This window comes from Bos taurus, chromosome 1 (genome assembly GCF_002263795.3).
Source record: "Bos taurus isolate L1 Dominette 01449 registration number 42190680 breed Hereford chromosome 1, ARS-UCD2.0, whole genome shotgun sequence".
Lineage (NCBI taxonomy): Eukaryota > Metazoa > Chordata > Mammalia > Artiodactyla > Bovidae > Bos > Bos taurus.
Genome location: NC_037328.1, coordinates 68,120,153 through 68,140,628, shown reverse-complemented (window position 1 = coordinate 68,140,628; position 20,476 = coordinate 68,120,153). Strand labels below are relative to the sequence as shown.

Sequence of the window (20,476 nt, the reverse complement as noted above, 5' to 3'; positions counted from 1 at the left end):
TTCCATCTTATAAAACTGAAACTTTGTACCCATTAAACACTAACTCCCCATTTCCCTCCTTCTCCCACTGCTGGCAACAAGCATTCCATTTTCTGTTTCCATGAAATTGATTATTCTAGATCTTCATCTATGTGAGGGTTGGACCATGAAGAAGGTTGAACGCCAAAGAATTGATGCTTTCGAATTGTAGTCCTGGAGAAGATTCTTGAGAGTTTCTTGGAGAGCAAGGAGATCAAACCATTCAATCCTAAAGGAAATCAACTCTGAATATTCACTGGAAGGACTAATGCTGAAGCTGAAGCTCCAATATTTGTCCATCTGATGCGATTAGCCAACACATTAGAAAAGACCCTGGTGCTGGAAAAGATTGAGGGCAGGAGGAGAAGGAGGTGACAGGATGAGATGGTTGGATGGTATCACTGACTCAATGGACATGAGTTGGAGCAAACTCTGGGAGATAGTGAGGGACAGAGAAGCCTGGCGTACTACACAGTCCATGGGGTCACAAAGAGACATGACTGAGCAACTGAACAGCAACAGGTCCTTATCTAAGTGGAATCATACACGGTTTGTCCGTTTGTGCCTGGCTTAATGTCCTTTAGGTTCATCCATGTTGTAGCATGTATTATAATTTCCTTCCTTTTAGAGGCTGAATATATTTCATTGTTTGTATATACCACTCTTTGTTTATCCATGCATCTGTTGATGGACATGGGGTGCTTCTGCCTCTTGGATATTATATAAATAGTACTGCTCTGAACATGGGTGTGCAAATGTCTATTCATGTCCCTTCTTTCCGTTCTTTTGGGTTTATATCCAGAAGTGAAATTGTCAGTCATATGGTAGTTCTATTTTTAATTTTGGGGGGAAACCACTATACTGTTTTCCATAGCAGCTGTATCATTCTATTTTCTCACCATCAGTATACAAGGATTCCAGTTTCCCTACATGCTTGCTAATTTTTTTTATGCTACCCATCCTTAAAATGAGTTTTTATTAAAAGAAAAAGAAAACCTACAAGGACAAATAGAATGAAAGAGAGACAACAGATGAGTAGCAGATGAGCCATGTCAACAAATTGGTGGATGATGGAAAATGAGTAGATGATTGGGTGGCTTGGGTTTTAGCTTCTGTGTTGTGCTATACCCATATCTAATAAAAAAAAAAAAGTAAGCCTGCTTGTGCCAACACAGTTTCTATAAAAGCTGAGAAGTTGGTGGCAACACGAACTTTGAAAGTCTGGCTTGTGGACCTAAGCTGAAAATTGGAGGATTGGTTAAAAATGTAATAACAAGCAGTTAGGGTCTCAAATCCCCTCCCATACTCCATGTGTCAGGCCACTGCTCCTCTCTTGCACTGAAAGATCAAAGTTTATCTGAAGAGAGACTGAACTTAACCAACTCTCAACTCCTGGGCATGAGGTACAACTGCAGGCAGGAAGAGGTGTTGTACTCAAAAGGGAGAGGGGCTAAGTAGAAATCAGTGTATTGAAATGAGTCCCCTCATGGCCTTTCCTCAGTCAAAGTCCCAAATGCTGGCAGACAGACCTAATTACTGTGTCCAGACCACCACCCTCTCAGCAGGAAATCAGAAGTTCCTCTCTGTGGAACCTGATCGTCTCAAGACACTATACTGTTTTCCATAGCAGCTATATCATTCTATTTTATAGTTGAGCATTTTTACCCATTCACTCTATTGGAAGATCCAACAAGTTGACAAGGCCCCACTTGCATGAAGCTGTTAATTTCTTCACTCATATATGTGAAAAGTCAGTGACGGATCACTAGCTATTCCATGGAAGCCTCTGTTATTAAAAAGACAAAAAGAATCAAAAAAGAAACCAAGTAGGAACAGAAGACTACAGAAAATGTTGAAGAAATTTTGTCATACCTCAGAGATAAGAAGTTGCTTTCATTAAACAGAAAGGAGATTATTCAATGCAGTTTTTAAAACATTTGTTTATATATTTGGCTGCTTCGGGTCTTAGTTGCATCATGTGGGATCTTTCACTGCAGTGCACGGACTCTCTAGTTGTGGCATGAGGGCTCAGTATTTGGGGCACACGGACTTAGTTACTCTGAGGTATGTGGGATCTGAGTTCCCTGACCCGGGATTGAACCTGTGTTCCCTGCATTACAGGCAGATTCTTAACCACTGGGCCACCAGAGAAGTCCCCTCAATGCAGTCTTGAAAAACCAAAAAAAGAAGATTTTTTTGAAATTAATGATAGCCAAAATAATAACTTCAATAGATTGGTTACACGATAAAGGTGAAATCTCTTCAGTTCAGTTCAGTTGCTCATTCGTGTCCGACTCTTTGCGACCCCGTAAACTGCAGCACGCCAGGCCTCCCTATCCATTACCAACTCCCGGAGTTTACCCAAACTCATGTCTATTGAGTCGGTGATGTCATCTAACCATCTCATCCTCTGTCATTCCCTTCTCTTCCTGCCTTCAATCTTTCCCAACATCAGGGTCTTTTCCAATGAGCCAGCTCTTTGCATCAGGTGGCCAAAATATTGGACTTTCAGCTTCAACATCAGTCCTTCCAATGAACACCCAGGACTGATTTTCTTTAGGATGGACTGGTTAGCTCTCCTTGCAGTCCAAGGGACTCTCAAGAGTCTTCTCCAACACCACAATTCAAAAACATCAATTATTTGGTGCTCAGCTTTCTTTATACTGCAACTTTCACATCCATACATGACTACTGGAAAAACCATAGCCTTGACTAGGTGGACCTTTGTTGCCAAAGTAATGTATCTGCTTTTCAATATGCTGTCTAGGTTGGTTGTAATTTTCCTTCCAAGGAGTAAGCAAGTGTCTTTTAACTTCATGGCTGCAATCACCATCTGCAGTGATTTCGGAGCCCCAAAAAATAGTCAGCCACTGTTTCCCCATCTATTTCCCATGAAGTGATGGGACCAGAAGCCATGATCTTCATTTTCTGAATGTTGAGCTTTAAGCCAACTTTTTCACTCTCCTTTTTCACTTTCATCAAGAGGCTCTTTAGTTCTTCTTCACTTTCTGCCATAAGGGTGATGTCATCTGCATATCTGAGGTTATTGATATTTCTCCCGGCAATCTTGATTCCAGCTTGTGTTTCATCAAACCCAGCATTTCTCATGATGTACTCTGCATATAAGTTAAATAAGCAGGGTGACGATATACAGCCTTGACATACTTCTTTTCCTATTTGGAACCAGTCTGTTGTTCCATGTCCACTTCTAACTGTTGCTTGCTGAACTGCATACAGGTTTCTCAAGAGGTGGGTCAGGTGGTCTGGTATTCCCATCTCTTTCAGGACTTTCCACAGTTTATTGTGATCCACACAGGCAAGGCTTTTTGGCATAGTCAATAAAGCAGAAATAGATGTTTTTATGGAACTCTTTTACTTTTTCAATGATCCAGCGAATGTTGGCAATTTGATCTCTGGTTCCTCTGCCTTTTCTAAAACCAGCTTGAACATCTGGAATTTCACGGTTCATATATTGCTAAAGCCTGGCTTGGAGAATTTTGAGCATTACTTTACTAGCATGTGAGATGAGTGCAATTGTGAGGTAGTTTGAGCATTTTTTGGCATTGCATTTCTTTGGGATTGGAATGGAAACTGACCTTTTCCAGTCCTGTGGCCACTGCTGAGTTTTCCAAATTTGCTGACATATTGAGTGCAGCATTTTCATAGCATCATCTTTCAGGATTTGAAATAGCTCAACTGGAATTCCATCACCTCCATTAGCTTTGTTCATAATGATACTTCCTAAGGTCCACTTGACTTCACATTCCAGGTTGTCCGGCTCTAGGTGAGTGATCACACCATTGTGATTATCTGGGTCAAGAAGATCTCTTTTGTACAGTTCTGTGTATTCTTGCCACCTCTTCTTAATCTCTTCTGCTTCTGTTAGGTCCATACCGTTTCAGTCCTTTATTGAGCCCATATTTCCATGAAATGTTCCCTTGATATCTCTAATTTTCTTGAAGAGATCTCTAGTCTTTCCTATTCTATTGTTTTCCTCTATGTCTTTGCACTGATCACTGAGGAAGGCTTTCTTATCTCTCCTTGCTATTCTTTGGAACTCTGCATTCAGGAATATCTTTCCTTTTCTCCTTTGCTTTTTGCTTCTCTTCTTTTCACAGCTATTTGTAAGGCCTCCTGAGACAGCCATTTTGCTTTTTTGAATTTCTTTTTCTTGGGGATGGTCTTGATGCCTGTCTCCCATACAATGTCATAAACCTCCATCCACAGTTCATCAGGCACTCTGTCTATCAGATCTAGTCCCTTAAATCTATTTCTCACTTCTACTGTATAACCATAAGAGATTTGATTTAGGTCATACCTGAATGGTCTAGTGGTTTTCCCCACTTTCTTCGATTTAAGTCTGAATTTGGCAATAAGGAGTTCATGATCTGAGCCACAGTCAGCTCCCTGTCTTGTTTTTGCTGACTGTATAGAGCTTTTCCATCTTTGGCTGCAAAGAATATAATCAAAAATTCCTCAAAATTGAAAGATATGCATTATCTACAATGAAAAGACCTATTACCAAGGATCTAGTACAATGAGTGAATAGAGATTTACATACAACAAAGCACCTCATCATGGAGTTCTAGGCTGTCAGGGATAAAGAGAAGATTCCAGAAGCTCTGAAGCAAAAAACCCACACACATACACTGGGTCATAGAGGAAGGATCGGCATGGCATTATACCTCTTGTATCAACACTGGATGCCGACTTCAAATGCCATGAAGCAATACCTTCAAAATTCTGAAGGAAGATTTTCCACTATAATTCTTTTCCTAGATAAACTGCCAGTTGAGTATAAAGTAGACTATTGACACTTTTGGAAATGACTTTTGGAAACTTAAAGATTTAATCTTCCTTGCATTTGTTCATAAGAAACCACTGGAGGAGGACATGTTCAACCAAAGTGGTGGCGCCCAAGAGGATGGTAAAGGAAAGTCCCCAGAGCACTATGCACCAGGCCTAGATAGCATTGAGTTCAGATTTGGAGCACAGCAACAGAGTGTTCCAGGAGAGATCTCTCCAATGGAGGAAAAAATAAAAGTCACCGAGATATTTGACAATTGCTGAGATGACGCTTACTCCTTGGAAGGAAAGTTATGACCAACCTAGACAGCATATTAAAAAGCAGAGACATTACTCTGCCAACAAAGGTCTGTCTAATCAAGGCTATGGTTTTTCCAGTAGTCATGTATGGATGTGAGAGTTGGACTATAAAGAAAGCTGAGCACCGAAGAATTGATGCTTTTGAACTGTGGTGTTGGAGAAGACTCTTGAGAGTCCCTTGGACTGCAAGGAGATCCAACCAGTCCATCCTAAAGGAGATCAGTCCTGAGTGTTCATTGGAAGGACTGATGTGAAGCTGAAAGTCCAAAATTTTGGCCACCTGATGCAAAAAGCTGGCTCATTTGAAAAGACCCTGACGCTGGGGAAAGACTGAAAGCAGAAAGAGAAGGGAATGACAGAGGACGAGATAGTTAGATGGGATCACCAACTCAATGGACATGAGTTTGGGTAGCGTCCGGGAGTTGGTGAGCCTAATGTACTACAGTCCATGGGGTCACAAAGAGTTGGACACGACTGAGCGACTGAAGTGAACTGACTGAGATGAATTTTATAGTTCTCTTCAGAAGTTGCATTCTTAAAAAAACCAATCAAACCAAAAGTAAGGCAGGTATTAACTCCAGGGGAAAAAAATCTATTGATAATTGTAATATACTATGTAGCTTGTCAGTGAGCGAAACTAAAATAAAGCAAACACTAACACACTGGCATAATAGAAATTGTCATTAGTTCCTGGGAATAGGGGAAGAGCTTATGGGAAGGTTGAGAGCTAAAAGCTCGTGTTTCATATAGGGAAGTTAAGACATAATGTCTAAAATTTGAAAGAATAAAATAGTTGTGTAAGGTTGTTACTTAGAAACACTGGAGAAGAAAACAGAAGGAATGGCTAAAAGAGTTGAAGATGATTTCCTGAAGGAAGTGGAACTTGGGGGTGGGAGGGGTAGAGCAGAGATCTGCTTTTTTTTTTTAATGACTTACTTATTGACATTTTGACCACATACATGTCTTGGTGAGAGTGAAAACATTTTAGAAAAGCATATTGGGTTATGTTTTTCAGCCTGGTGGCCAGCCAGACACTGACACTGCACAGGAAACAACTTTTGATTTCTTATCTGGCATGATTCTCTATGCAGATGAGGGTGCCTTTGGGCAGTGAGGTTTGGGGAGAACATTCTGCTATTAAGTAGCAAACTCACACTGCTGCTGTCTGCTGCTGGTGCAGATATTTTTGACAGCATCACAGAGGCACTCTCCCGACCACGTTGATGCAGGCAGCCCCAGAGGTCCTGCCATCCAGGCTCCAGCTGCTCACCCCGCTCGCTCACAGCCTGCCACCTGGGAGAGCGAAGCGGAAGGCAGGCTTTGTGTGGCGATGTGCGTGCACGTGGAGCAGGTGGTCAGCAGCCGCCGGAGAGACAGCAAAGGTGAGGGAACCAAGCCGAGATGTTTTCGGTGGCGGGGACCCTCTGGTCACTTTTGCCCACCTTTGCTTTTAAATAGAATTGCCTCATATTCTCAGGGAGTCCTCAGAGGATGGGACCTTCCCAGGACAATCTGTGGCCGGATTGAGTCTTGTGCATTTTTGAGTCTCGTGGTGTCTGGGCTCTACTCTTTGAGGAGTCAGAAGCTGCTGCCAAGTGGCCTGTGTTGTTTGGGGAGAAGCCCTCTGCTCCATCTCTCCTGCCAGCAAAGTATGTCTCTCACTCTCCAGATTCAACTATGACAGGCCAGAAACTCCAGATTTATTACCCCAGATTTATTTCCTTCCCGAAACTTGCCCGTGCCCTTGAAATTCCAAGGCTGCATTAGTCAGTGAGGCAGAAATCAAGGGGATGGTCTGTGTCTTGAAGTTTCACATGATATTATGGAGTGGGATGATGGTACAGGCAAAACTACAGATGGGATATTTGTTTTAAAATGTGTTTTTTCATATTACATAAAATCAACAATCACTTTTCAAAAGGGGTTTACCCTTCAAATAAAAATAATAAGCCAGTTCCACTAAGGCAAAAGGTGTTCTCAGTTAAAGTGTTAGGTTTTTAATCTAATTAAGGGTGTGACACCTTGAAGTTGTCTATAAGAATTCGAGTTGTGTAAGAGGAGGCTCAGCAAGCCCAGAAGTTCACAAGTACTGATATTTCTTAGGGCAGAAGCAGTTTCATGCTGTCAAAGCTTTGAGCTGAGTGGATGCTGCTGCTGCTGCTGCTAAGTCGCTTCAGTCGTGTCCGACTCTGTGCGACCCCGTAGACGGCAGCCCATCAGGCTCCCCCGTCCTTGGGATTCTCCAGGCAAGAACACTGGAGCGGGTTGCCATTTCCTTCTCCAAGGCATGAAAGTGAAAAGTGAAAGTGAAGTCACTCAGTCATGTCCGACTCTTTAGCAACCCCATGGACTGCAGCCTACCAGGCTCCTCTGTCCATGGATTTTCCAAGCAAGAGTACTGGAGTGGGGTGCCATCGCCTTCTCTGGAATGGAGGCTAAGGTACCTTATTACAAGGAATCACTCACCTCAGAGAGAAGAGACAGAGGACCTAACCTTTTGAATTTCTTAATGCACTGTTGTACATGTTTTTTCTCATTTGATCATAAACTTATTCATGGAAATAGATACTGATATAGTTCCATCTTACAGTTGTATAAACTGAGGGCCAAGTAAGTTAAGTAACAAGGTCAGGCAACTGGTGATTTCTACAGCCAGCACCCACACATGGCTCTGTCTGATTCCAGATGCCATATACCTTCCTGAATTAGGACTCTTGTTTGCAAGTGACAGAAACCAAGTGCATGGGTTAAATGAAAGACAGGTATTGTCTCATATGACCGCGTGGATCCTAAGTCCACCGCAGCTCTGCCTGCCATGCGTCCATCTCCTTCCTTCTCCACTGTGTATGTGATGTCTTACTGTGCACATGGCTTGCTTCTCTTAGGTGGAGGCAAGGAAACAGAGGTGGGAATGGGGAAGGATGACTGCCCACAGGTAGCTTCAGGCTTACATCTTCCCAGCTTAGGATCGCTGTGAAGAGACAGTTTCAAAGTGAAAGTGAATTCGCTCAGTTGTGTCTGACTCTGCGACCCCACAGACTGTAGCTTACCAGGCTCCTCCGTCCGTGGGATTCTCCAGGCAAGAATACTGGAGTGGGTTGCCGTTTCCTTCTCCAGGAGATCTTCCCAACCCAGGGATCAAACCCGGGTCTCCTGCATTGCAGGCAGATGCTTTACCATCTGAGCCAACAGGGAAGACAAGAGACAGTTGGTTTAGTCTTGCTTTATTCTAATTGAAATTGTAGGGAAGAGTCCTGATTGGCTGACTTGGATCAGGCTCATTGTGGAAGCTTGAGTGCTTTGGCCAGAAGGCAGCTACTGATGCCTCTCCACTAGACTCACCTGAGGTGGGCAGAAGGGAAGGGAGCAGATCTTCAGAGGGGCTTACCCTGGGAAAGGTGGGCAGGAGATCCTGAGCACATCAAACAAAACCAAGCCACAGCGCTAATTTGCTAAACTTCTGTGACATCACGCACCTCTTATTAATATTTTAACACATCTGAGAGTATGTCTCAGCTCAGTATTAGAAACTGGAGGGTGAGCTTAGCTCCTGGGCCAGCCTCACCAGCTGGAGACGCTGGTTCCGTGGAAGCCTTTGTTAGGGAAGGTAGAGCCAGAACTCAGGGCTTTGTGCAGAGGTTCCCAGTAAGGCTGAAATCCCACAGCCATCCCACAGGGACTGGTCTCAAATGGAAGGACACTTGTTTTCATAGGAAAACCCTGAATTTGGAAGCACTTGGAAAACATCAGTGTCAGAGGTTCCTGATTACATTTAGAATTCTGTTTCTTTGTTAGACTGCGCCAGAGTTTTAAATGCTTGTGTCATTGAAAGGGAATCAAAAAGTTGCACACACTGATAAGCTTGAGCTAGATAAAAGGAAATCAGACTTCTTGTTTGAAACAGTCAGAAGGGCCTGAGGTATAACCTAAGGCTGCCAAGCTGTAACCTGTCTCATGCTCTTTGTGGAAATTACAGTGTGTTCTCTGTCTGGCAGGTGTGGGGGTGTGGGGGTGTCTGTGTCCTGGGCCAAAGGAAAAGAAAACTTGCCACAGGAAGTGAGAGCGGCTGATCACAGAGAGAGACTTCCGGCATCTTTCCTGAAGACCTGGGTGGCCTTCTCCAGGCCGGTGTGAAGAGTGCTTCTCTGCATTTTGCTTTTGTTTTTCATGGAAATGCTTCAGTTCCTGCTGTTTCACAACTTTGGACTTAAGGGCAGAGAGGGTCCAGCAATTTAAGCCTCTCACTAATTGCTGCTTTTAGCTGGTATGATCTCTTCCTGAAGATTCTGTGGGTTCAGTCAAGGCTTTTGACTGTTGGTAATGGGATTATTCAAAGCCTTAATTAAGTTCCTGCCCATCCAATGGGCCAGGTGCCGGGTGCTGACACTGACCCAGGCCCCTAAACTGTCATGTCATAACTATGGTTCACCCTTCACTCTTCACTCTCATAATATATCCATGATGTAAGTTTCATAGGCATTTTCTGTGGTCTAATTTGCTGGGAATGTTAATATTTAAATTCCTTCTGTGCATCCGTGTCCATTTATTATCTGGATGAGCTTATACTTGGAGATGGGACAGAAGATTCGTCTTCAATGAATTCCTCAGGATCATTGGTGTCTTTGCTATTATTTTCAGTTTTTAAATCACCAGCTCTGTCCTAGTCATTTATCCTAGGAGAATTTATTTATGTAGGAGAAGATGCCTTGAAATAGGGCAAGAAGTTCAGAGTGATGGGCTATAGGCAGGCTGGCAATCATAGGAAGCATGGAGAAAGTCGCGTTGCAGAATCAGCTTTGTCTGTCTTGAGGAGGGGGACATCTGTCCAGCAGGTTTCCTTAATTTCCCATCCTTCAGGCTCAGCCTTTCCCAGCATTGATTTTGGTTACCCAGTAGGATTCAAAGAAGTACTTATGGACAACCCCTTCATCTATTATTCCCAGCCCCAAGGATTTCTCAGCTCACTGCTCACATCTTCTTTGTGTATCTTTCCAACTCCCCAGTGTCCCGCTGAGCAGTCCCTTTTCACCCTGGCTTTAGTGTAACCCTGGTTTCTCTCTCTCTCTCTTTTTGGTCTCCCTCCATTCTCATCATGAGCAGAGCTTCAGTTTCATGTCTTGCCCAGCTCGGCACTGCAGCTGTGTGGCTTGGCAGTGTGCACACAGGGACAGGTCCACCCAGGTACAAAAGACATGCAGGAGATCATCAAAAACAGGAACATCACCCCCTTTCTACCTCTTACCAAGCTGAGAAGGCAGATGTGTAGCTCTGAGTCTTGGGGGTATGGCGGTCAGAGAAGCTGACTTTGCTCTGGGCTTACACCCTGGTAGCCTGTTCCAGGCAACCCGGAATTGACTGCAAGCCCTTCACACACATCAGAAAAAAATCAAAAGATAGGTTCGATTCCTGGGTCAGAAAGATCCCTTGGAGGAGGGCATGGCAACCCACTCCAGCATTCTTTCCTGGATAATCCCATGGACAGAGGAGCCTGGCAGGCTATAGTCCATAGGGTCGCAAAGAGTCAGACGCAACTGAAGTGACTGAGCACGCACACCCTTAAGAATGTTTCACTTTCAGTCATTAAGTAGATCTCTAAATAGCACCAGATTCTGAAAAACTTCCCAGCATGGCAGGCAGATGTGACACGGCAGCAAGCAGCCGCCTGCCTGCAGCCCAGCTTTCTCCTCACCAGCCAACACACGCAGAACGAGCCCCCACTCCTTTTAAAGGTCTTTTGAGGCCATAAAGGCTCTTGGGGACATTTTATGGAACTGAAGCACAGTTTTACTATTTTAAATTATTATAGGGGTTATGGTGACTCTATCTTTATTTTTATGACAAGTTGTCAGATATGCCCTTGATTTATTTGATCCCAAGCTTTTAAGAATACAACCTCCAATTAAATGTGGTTACTGTGGCAAAAAATATGATTCTCCTTAGAATGACCCTCTTTGGGGCCATTTCCAAAAACTCATTATGGTGAGAAGTCAGGGCTGCCTACTCATATTCACAGGCATCTCTCCTTATGGTTGCTCGGTTTTCCCTTATGGAGGATTAGAGAGTATTAAAGCTGTGGGCTGGGCCCAGGGGAGACTGAAAGGGGAAGAAAGAATCTTCCCCCAGAAGCTAAGTGGGTCATTATTTAATTCAGACTACTTCAGGGATAGAAGGACCTGAGGCATCAAGAACTGTTTTATCATCAATGAAAGGAAGGCATTACAACCTGAAGAGGTCAGGAAGCCAAGCCAGACCTGGGACACAGGCCTGGGTCTTATGTCATCTGTCTTCTCTGTCCCACACGGACTCTCCTAGGGATGTCTTGGGCACATGCATGGCACCCATCCTATCTGTCCTAGGCCGTTGGGTTATTTCTGCTATAATGGAAATACAATAGATGGGGTGGTTTAAACAACAGAAATTTATTTTTCACAGTTTTGGAGACTGGAAAGTCCAAAATCAAGGCCCCAGCAGATTCAGTGTCTGGGGAGATCCAGCTCCTGGTTTGTAGATGGCCAGCTTCTTGCTGTGTACCCACATGGTAAAAAGGAGTGAGGGAGCTCCCTGGAATAGCTTTTGTAAGGGCACTAATCCCATTCATGAGGGTCCCACCCTTCTGACCTCATCACTCCAAAGGGCCCGCCTCCTAATATAATCATATTAAGGGTTAGTATTTCAACATGAACTTTAGAGAGACACATTTAGTCTATGGCACTGTCCTTTGTTGCTCCAAGGAAACAGCCCTAGACTTGCTTTTAGCATGGCCATGACCATTGACATTTTTCCCAAGTGGGGAACAGATATTGCTTTAACATAGGGGAGGTTTAAGGTCTATAAGGGATAGACATTTATCAATGCTTTGGGTTCTATAGTATTTATCTTTCCAAAAACATAAATTTACAGTGAGGCACAGAGAGACAGCTACTCAACTGATAGACCAAAATTGTGGTCCCAGATCTGTCACTTGATCTTAAAGATAGCATATCGTTCACTTCTCCAGGCCTCTTTCCTTAGCTCTCAGGGCTTAATAATATGATTGTCCTTGCATGCTGTCACAGACACTCTTGGTACCCCACCCAAATCACCTTCACCAGGCTGCTACACCTGCTCCTAGTTGCTCTGAGTGTCAGTTAAGGGCTTGGCTTCCTGAATCCTTATCTCAGGTTCTGCTTCTGCTTCCCAAGACACCTCCATTATAGCACTGCAAGAATCAAATAAGATTCTCTATGTGGAAGACTCTGAAAACTGAAGTATCACTGGGCTTTTATTGCAGTTTTGACTGGGCTGTAAAAGTCCCAGCTGTGGCTTCTTGGCAGAAGGCCCATGATGAAGGCAGATAAGACGTCCAGGGAGGGGGGGGCTGTTGTCACACACCCAAGATTGTGGGTCTGGGTTTCTCTTCTTTCCCCACCTAGGAGCCCAAGATAGTGGGAAGACAATAAAAACGAGTTTACTTGAAGCTGAGTAATTTTTAGGTAAGGTTAGGTAGTGACTGAACAAGTTTTTCCATATCGGGAGGATAAGAATTGGAGCTGCGGATTATTCAGACCTTGGAACAGAAAAAGGTCATAGAAATTCCTGCTTTTGCTTCAGATACAGGCTGTATAAAAGTCCATTGCAAACTGCAGTTTTCTAAGTGGCACTAGTTTCAGCATTAAAAAAAAAATCCTTGGATACTTACTTTAAGGGCACTGCAAAGGTGGATTTGGTGGTGTGGGGTGGAGGGGAATGTCTATGCATATAGAAAATGAGAGGAAAATAGAAAGGGAAATAGGGATCTGTGTCCTCAAAATCTGGAGCACTTGCAATGTCCCCAGTTAATCATTGATGCCTCCAGCCCTGATGGCCCCAGAGCTGGCACCACTGCAGGGGGCCAGAGTACTTGCTCATGGAATGCTAAGGATGCATTTGGTGAAGTTAATGATTCATCACCTCCCCCCAGTCCCAGGGCCCTACATCCCTTTCTCTGACACTGACAGAAGCTTACCTGATCATTTTCTGGAGGTGAGGCTGGCCCTGCCTCTCACAAATTCACTGTAAGACCAGATTCCCAAGGGGCTTCCTTCTGTAGGAAAGTTTCTTTCCTTAGCTGTTTCCTGAAGATAAGCTTCAAAGAAAAAAAGAATGTGTTGCTAGAGTGATTGTCTGATATTCCTTGGCATGAAGTTTTATGCCAAGAGGGTACCACAAGATGATATGTTTTTTATATGGATTATGCATTATAAACATGCATAATGTTTATTTGTGTACCACTGTTAATTCCAATTCTAGATTTAGGTACCTTGAGGGGCTCCACAAATTAATAAATGGTTGTGCTATACATTTATTATGTGCATGTGTGTTAAGTCACTTCTGTTGTGTCTGACTCTCTGTGACTCCATGGGCTATAGCCCACTAGGCTCATCTGTCCACAGGATTTCCCAGGCAAGAATACTGGAGTGAGTGCCATGCCCTACTCCAGGGTATCTTCCTGAGCCAGGAATCAAACCTGCATCTTCTGTGACTCCTCAGTGCAGGCAGCTTCCTTACCACTGAGCCACTGGGGAGGTCATATATTCATTATACAGACACACTAATATGAAAGGAACACATATTTTCATTTAAATTTTTTTCTGTTTTACAAAGATCAAGTGTGTTATTTGCAAGAATATCAGAAAATGATAGTTAAGTAAAAGGAAAAGGAGCAACCCAGAGGTGATCTCTTTTTGTTTCATATCACAATAGACATTATAATATGCATGTGGTCCCCTTCAAACCCATCACCCTAAGATAGGATATGTGTGCTTGGCAAGGCTGCAACGGTCCAGGTGTGAGTGCGCAGCCACCTACCCTCCCCTTGCTCCCACGTGCTGATAAAGCATCCTCTCTGACCTCGCTGAGGCATGTGATGAGAATTATAGTTGCCAGTCACTGAAGGCTTTCTTTGTAAATGCAATTTGGGGTTATCCAGTGAATTTGGGTTTTGCTGCATCTGTACCCATGCTCTCTTGTCTTGGAAGTGGATACATGTGTAAAAGCTACCGCTGCCACCTATTTGCAACACCAACAGTTTCTTTCTCAGGAGGGTTCTATGATGTCTTCTGTGCATTTCCAATGCTAAAATCCCCCAATTCAGGGCCCCAGGGTTTGCACTGATGGGCCAGTCTGAGCCCTGCTTCTCTGAAGAGGAATCCATTCTGAAGGGCTGATTGAGTTTCTTGGTTTTCAGGGCCCTTGGGGAGCTTTTTCTGAAACTCAAAATGATTTCTTTTCTTGGAACTTATCTCTCCCTGCATTTCCCCCTCAATGGGGAAACAATTTCTCTCTGAACAAGTTGCTATGAGGCTCAGATATGTTAAGTATTTAGAAAAGTGCTTAACACTTAGCACTCAGAAGATGTTAGCTGCTAACAATTCGTAGAGAGAGTGGTCTCGGGTAGCACTGCCTGATAGACACATTGAGCAAGGCACATATGTAGGTGTACCTTTCCTAGTAGCTACATTAAAACACCAAAAAGAAACAAGTGAAATTAGTTCTAACAATATATTTTATTTAACCCAGTATGTCAAAGTTACTATCTTTTCAATATGTAATCAGTATTTCTAAATTATTGAGGCATTTTACATTCTTTTTCATACTAACTCTTCAAAGCCCCTTGTGTAATTTACACTTACACTTACGGTGTGACTCAGGATCAGCCACGTTTCAAGCATCTGGTCACCACGTGTGGCTAGTGGCCACCGTACTGGGCAGCTCAGATCTAGAACCTTGCTACCCAGGGTGAGTTCTAGGGACCAGCAGCCTCAGCAGCATCTGAGAGCTTATCTGAATGGCAGAATCTCAGGCCCACCCCAGACCTATAGAAGTAGAATCTGCATTTTTAAGAAGTATCTGTTGCTTGTTAGAGTGGGAAGCATCGGTCTAGAATCCCCATGTTCAGTCCCCACCCCTGGGGTTCTGATTTAATTGGTCCAAGGTTGGACCTGGGCACTGGTATTTGCTTTGAATCTCCTGCAGTGATTCTAATCATGTAACCAGGCTTGAGAGACATCTGTGTGGTGGGTTCTGAAGCCAGGATGCCTGACTTGGCCACTTTCTATCTTCAAGGCCTCAAGAAATCTACCAAAACCCTACATCTCAATTTCCTCATCTCTAAAATGGAGATGAAAGTAATATTTGTTTCATGGGCTGCTTATGAGGATTATATGAGTTAATACATGTAAAGTACCCAGAACAATATCTGATACATAGGAAGTGTTCCTTATATACACGCTCTCACCCTTTCTTCTTTTCCTTGAAGGTTCGGGGCTACCCAGAGCCCCAAGTGACATGGCACAGAAACGGACAACCCATCACCAGTGGGGGCCGCTTCCTGCTGGACTGTGGTCCCCGGGGGACTTTCAGCCTTTCGATTCGTGCTGTGCGTGAAGAGGACAAGGGAAAGTATACCTGTGAAGCCACTAACGGTAGTGGTGCCCGCCAGGTGACAGTGGAGTTGACAGTAGAAGGTGAGTCCCAGGAGGTGAAACCCCTGGGGAGAGATAAGCTGTCACTTTCCTGTGGCCTGCAGCTCCTGCTTCAGCCCTCTCTTGGGAGAGGAACCCACAAGAGAAAACATCCGCATATCCCTGAACTCAGGACCTTGTCGTCTGATGGGGGAAATGTGGTCCCCGGAACACGGAGGCATCCAGGAGACAATGTCGAACTACACATCACCTCACTCCCCAGTTTCAGCCTTCCCTTTGCTTCCCCTCACACTGAGACTGAGACTGGATGGACTCCTCATCATGGCCTTACAAGGCCCAGTGCACTCCTGCCTGGCTCTCCAGACCCATTTCCTTCCGCTCCTCCACTGTGCTCACTGCTTGCTCCACTGTGGTCACACTGGCCTTCTGCTTCTCCTTGAGCAAAACCTCAGGGCCCTCGCCTGCTGTTCCCTGTGTAAAGAAGTGCTCTTTCCGCAGCCCTGCCCCTGACTCGGCCCCTCACTTACTTCAGATCTCTGCTCAGACATCCCCTCCTTGGAGAACCGTCTCTGATGTTTCATCCCCAGGGCTCTCCCATCCTCTCACTCCATCCCAACTTTTCCTTCCAGGGCTATCACTGTCTCCTATTTTACTACTTCCTCCATCCAAATACCCCCTAACTGGAAGCTCTAGAGGAAGAGGGATTTTTATCTGTTTACTGCTGTATCTCCAGCATCTAGAAAACTTCCTGGCATGTGATACTGAACTATTTAGAGAAAGAACAATGTTTATTATCATCATTATAAAGTAATACATGCCCATCATAAAAAGCTTTGTAAAACTCAAAAAATATATAGGAGATAAACATACCAGCTTGTTAACACTGATTATTTTGTTGTTTTTCTTTTTCCTTTGTACTTAAAAAATTTTTATTAACTTCAAAAGTTCCAGGAAAACATTTGGCTGTAAGTAAAACTATTCCTTTGTGGCTGGTATATCTCCCACATGCTAAAGACACTCCACCAGTGAGAACATTTCCAGTTCAGGCCACTGGCTCCTGCTTAATGGCCTGACATCTTAAAGGATATGGGCATTCATCAGACCCTCAGAAGTATAACAAAATGTCCCTCCACCCTTTCTAAGGGGTTATAACCCAGAGGGTCAGACTCATTTTCTCCTTTCTCAGGAAACAGTCCTCCCAACCTTGATTTCAAGGGGCACTGTGTGCCAGAGAAGGTTTCAGAAGGGGGTGAGGTGTACCCAGGCCAGTGTTTTTCCTGTTTGCTTGCCTCAAGAAAGGACAGACAGGCTGTTTCACAGAACAGGATATGCATAGTTTGGATGCTTTCCCCAAATTCTTCAACTAATTGACTCATTCTTTTTAATGGCCTTCCAGTACCTGTGGGCTGGGGTATTCCATGTGGAAAGTGGTCCCTAGTCAGTCTCTGAATAGCCCCTATCTTGGCCAGTTCTGGTCCTGTATTTTCCCCTACATTACGCACCTTTCATGCCCAAACTTGAGTTGAGGCCCACAGATAAAAATTACTTTATCCTCATGTGTTACTCAGCCCAGGCTGCCATAACAAAATACCACAGACTGCATGCCTTAAATAACAGAAATTAATTTTCTCACGGTTTTGGCAGCTGGAAGTTCAAGCTCAGGGTCCAGCAGGATTTGGTTTCTGGTGAAGGCTGTTTCTGACTAGCCGCCTTTCTGCTGTGTCCTCTCATGGTGGAGATAACTCTGATGTCTCTTGATCTTCTTATAAGGGCACCAGCCTTATTGGATTAGGTGTGTGTATGTGTTAGTCACTCAGTCCTGCCCAACTGTTTGCAACCCCACGGACTGCAGCCCTCCAGGCTCCTTTGCCCATGGAATTTACTGGAGTGGGTTGCCATTTCCTACTCCAGGGGATCTTCCTGACCCAGGGATAGAACCCTCAGCTCTTGCGTCTCCTGCATTGGCAGATGGATTCTTTACCACTGCACCGCCTGGGAAGCCCTCTTGGATTAGGGCCGCACCCTTATGACCTCATTGAACCTTTGTCATGTCTTCAAAGGCCCTGTCTCCAAATACAGCCACATGGGGTGAGAGTGGGGGGGATTAGGGTTTCAATATATGAATTTGGGTGGGGACACAACAATGTTTAAAACATCCCTTTTATGATTTTCTTTTTGGAACCGGGGAAATGAGGAATCTGAGGTCCAAGGTTCTGGTCCCAACTTTTGCCAATAAATGTGTGACTTTAAATTCCATATCTCTGTTTCTGCAGAATAAAGGGTTTGAATTCTCTGGTCTCTACAGTCTGGGCTAGTCCTTGTTTTCTATGATCCATTTTAAAGGAATGGAGTTGGTAGAAGTGTAATGTGTGCTCAGTCATATCTGACTCTTTTGCAACCCCATGGACTGTAGACCACCAGGCTCCTCTGTCCATGGGATTTTACAGGCAAAAACTGGAGTGGGTTGCCATTTCCTTCTCCAGGGGAATCTTCCTGACTCAGGGATCAAACCCATGTCTCTCGAGTCTCCTGCACTGGCAAGTGGATTCTTTACCACTAGCGCCACCTGGGGAGCTATATACAACCCAGGTCACATGAAACCTTTTTTTTTTTTTTGATTCCCATCAGTGAGGACATTAGATCTGATGTCTCAACTAAGCAGGAAAAGTTTTATTAGGTCATGGTACTTGGGGAGGGGAAAGGAAAGCAGGAGAGCTGTTAACAGAAGGGGAAAACGCTAAAGCTCTCAACCCTGTCCCCTCCTCTTTGGCTTCAATATGGGGAGACCATTGAAGATGTTTTATTCCTTCTAACACTAGGAGATAGAGAATAACCTAAAGGCCATAGGCCCTTTGAATGTGAATGGCCTGTATTCCCTTTTGCTTCTACATCAAAGGCCAGTTTTGGCCCATGTGTGGTTTGGGACCACCCCATAGACCCCAGGCCTGAAAGAATCCGCTCTGGTCCCTTATGCCATGGATAAATTGTCAACAGTGCTATGCTAGCCCAAAGGGAATCCCGCAGCGCCCCCTGCTTCTCACCAGCTTTATAGCCTATGCTTTTTACTTATGCTTCATATTTAGAAAGAGCAGAGCTTCTGGAATTAAGAGTATGATTCATATGTGGAGCTTTTTAAACCACCTAATGGTGAAGTTTAGTTGGCAGTGTTATCCAATGGTCCTGGATTTTAGCTCCACTAACTTCTAACTATGTAGAAATTAACCTTTTAAACCTCATTTCCTTTCCCAGAAACAGATGCTAATGGCTGCCCCATGGACTGTGTAAGGATCAGCACAGCACTGTCAAATATCAGGCTCTCAGTACATGGTAGCTTTGTGATTCAAACCTGGCATTAACATCCTAAGAACTACTCGCAGAAGGAAATCCTTGCATGAAGAGTGGAAGAGAAAGCTTTCTCCTCTGATTTCCTTTGGTAACCAGGGCCAAGAAACATGCAGTATCTCCCAAGAGGGCAAGCATCTTAATGACAGGACCATTCACGACCTTGTGCAGTGGAATTAAACCCTAGGCTGAACCCTGGAAAGGGTCTGTGTAGCCAGCCCTGACGCTCACCCACCTCCAGACAGCTTGTCACAGAGCTTGGTGTAAAGCAAGGGAGAGATGTGATGCCTGCCCCCTTGGGAGCTTCTCTCTAATGGAGAGGCCATGGGCTGTTCTCTAGCCCCACACTGTCCAGAAAAATACAGTTGATTCTTGAACAGTACAGGTTTGAACCTTGCAGGTCCACTTATACAGGGATTTTTTTTTTCAGTAGTAAATACTACAGTACTACATGATCTGAGATTGGTTAAATCTGTGATGTAGAACTGCAGATACATAGAAACCGCATGTGTATGGAGGGCTGACTATAAGTTATACATGGATTTTCCACTGTGGGGAGGATGGGCACCCCTAATTCCCAAGTTGTTAAAGGGTCAACTATATAATACTGGGAAATCCCATGGACAGAGGAGCCTGGCGGGCTACAGTTCATCAGGTTGCAAAGAACTGGACAAGACTGAAGTGACTTAGCACACATATAATGTGAGCCACATATGTAATCTTATGTTTTCTAGTAGCCACATTTTTAAAGTTGAAATCAATTTTGATAAAATATTTTACTTAATACAATACATTCAAGATTTATCATTTCAAAATATAATCAATATGAAAATTATTCCTAAGATATTTTATGTTCTCTAACATTTGCAGCATATTTTGCATAGTAGCGCATCTTAATTCAAACCAGCTGTATTTCAAGAATTCAGTAACGACTGGTGGCTAATGGCTACCATGCCAGACAGCAGAGCTCTAGAAACTCCCACGTGAATAGGGATAAACAAGGTTTACATGGAGAAAAGAGAAGAGAAGCCCACAGGTATAAACAAGGTGGTGGCTTGTCCAGGGCAGTCACTCCATAGTGTGAACCTCGGGCGTGGGGTCGGGTGAGGGGTGGGGAGATATGCCCCTCACCCCATGCTGTGACTCTGAGAAGGCCCTTTGTGTCTCAGGGAACAGATAGTCACTTAAGTCATTTCAAGCAATAGACGGTTAATTTTAAGGACTTGAGCTCAGGAACCCAGGGAAAGCCAAACTGGTCAGCCCAGAGGTGATCCGACCTCAGAACTGCTCAGACTCACCCTTAGGCATGTTTAACGCAAATGCAAGGGCACCCAGATCACCTGGGGAATCTTGTGAAAACGCAGATTCTGGTTCTGTAGGTCTGGAGTGCTGCGCACATGCCTACAGTTCTAACCAATTCAGTTCAGCTCAGTCACTCAGTCATGTCCAACTCTGCAACCCCATGGACTGCAGCACGCCAGGCCTCCCTGTCCATCACCAACTCTCAGAGTCTACTCAAACTCATGTCCATTGAGTCGGTGATGCCATCCAACCATCTTATCCTGTGT

The 20,476-nt window shown here is 44.3% G+C and overlaps 1 protein-coding gene across 5 annotated transcripts in view; it reads left to right on the top strand.

Moving 5' to 3' along the window:
- MYLK (myosin light chain kinase) overlaps nucleotides 1–20,476 on the top strand; it is a 279,518-nt gene that overhangs the window by 119,433 nt on the left and 139,609 nt on the right. For all 5 annotated transcript variants that reach the window (XM_059888917.1, XM_059888922.1, XM_059888894.1 and 2 more), the window contains exon 3: nucleotides 15,401–15,608. In XM_059888917.1, the coding sequence (XP_059744900.1) occupies nucleotides 15,401–15,608 (208 nt within the window). The remainder of the gene's footprint in view (nucleotides 1–15,400; nucleotides 15,609–20,476) is intronic.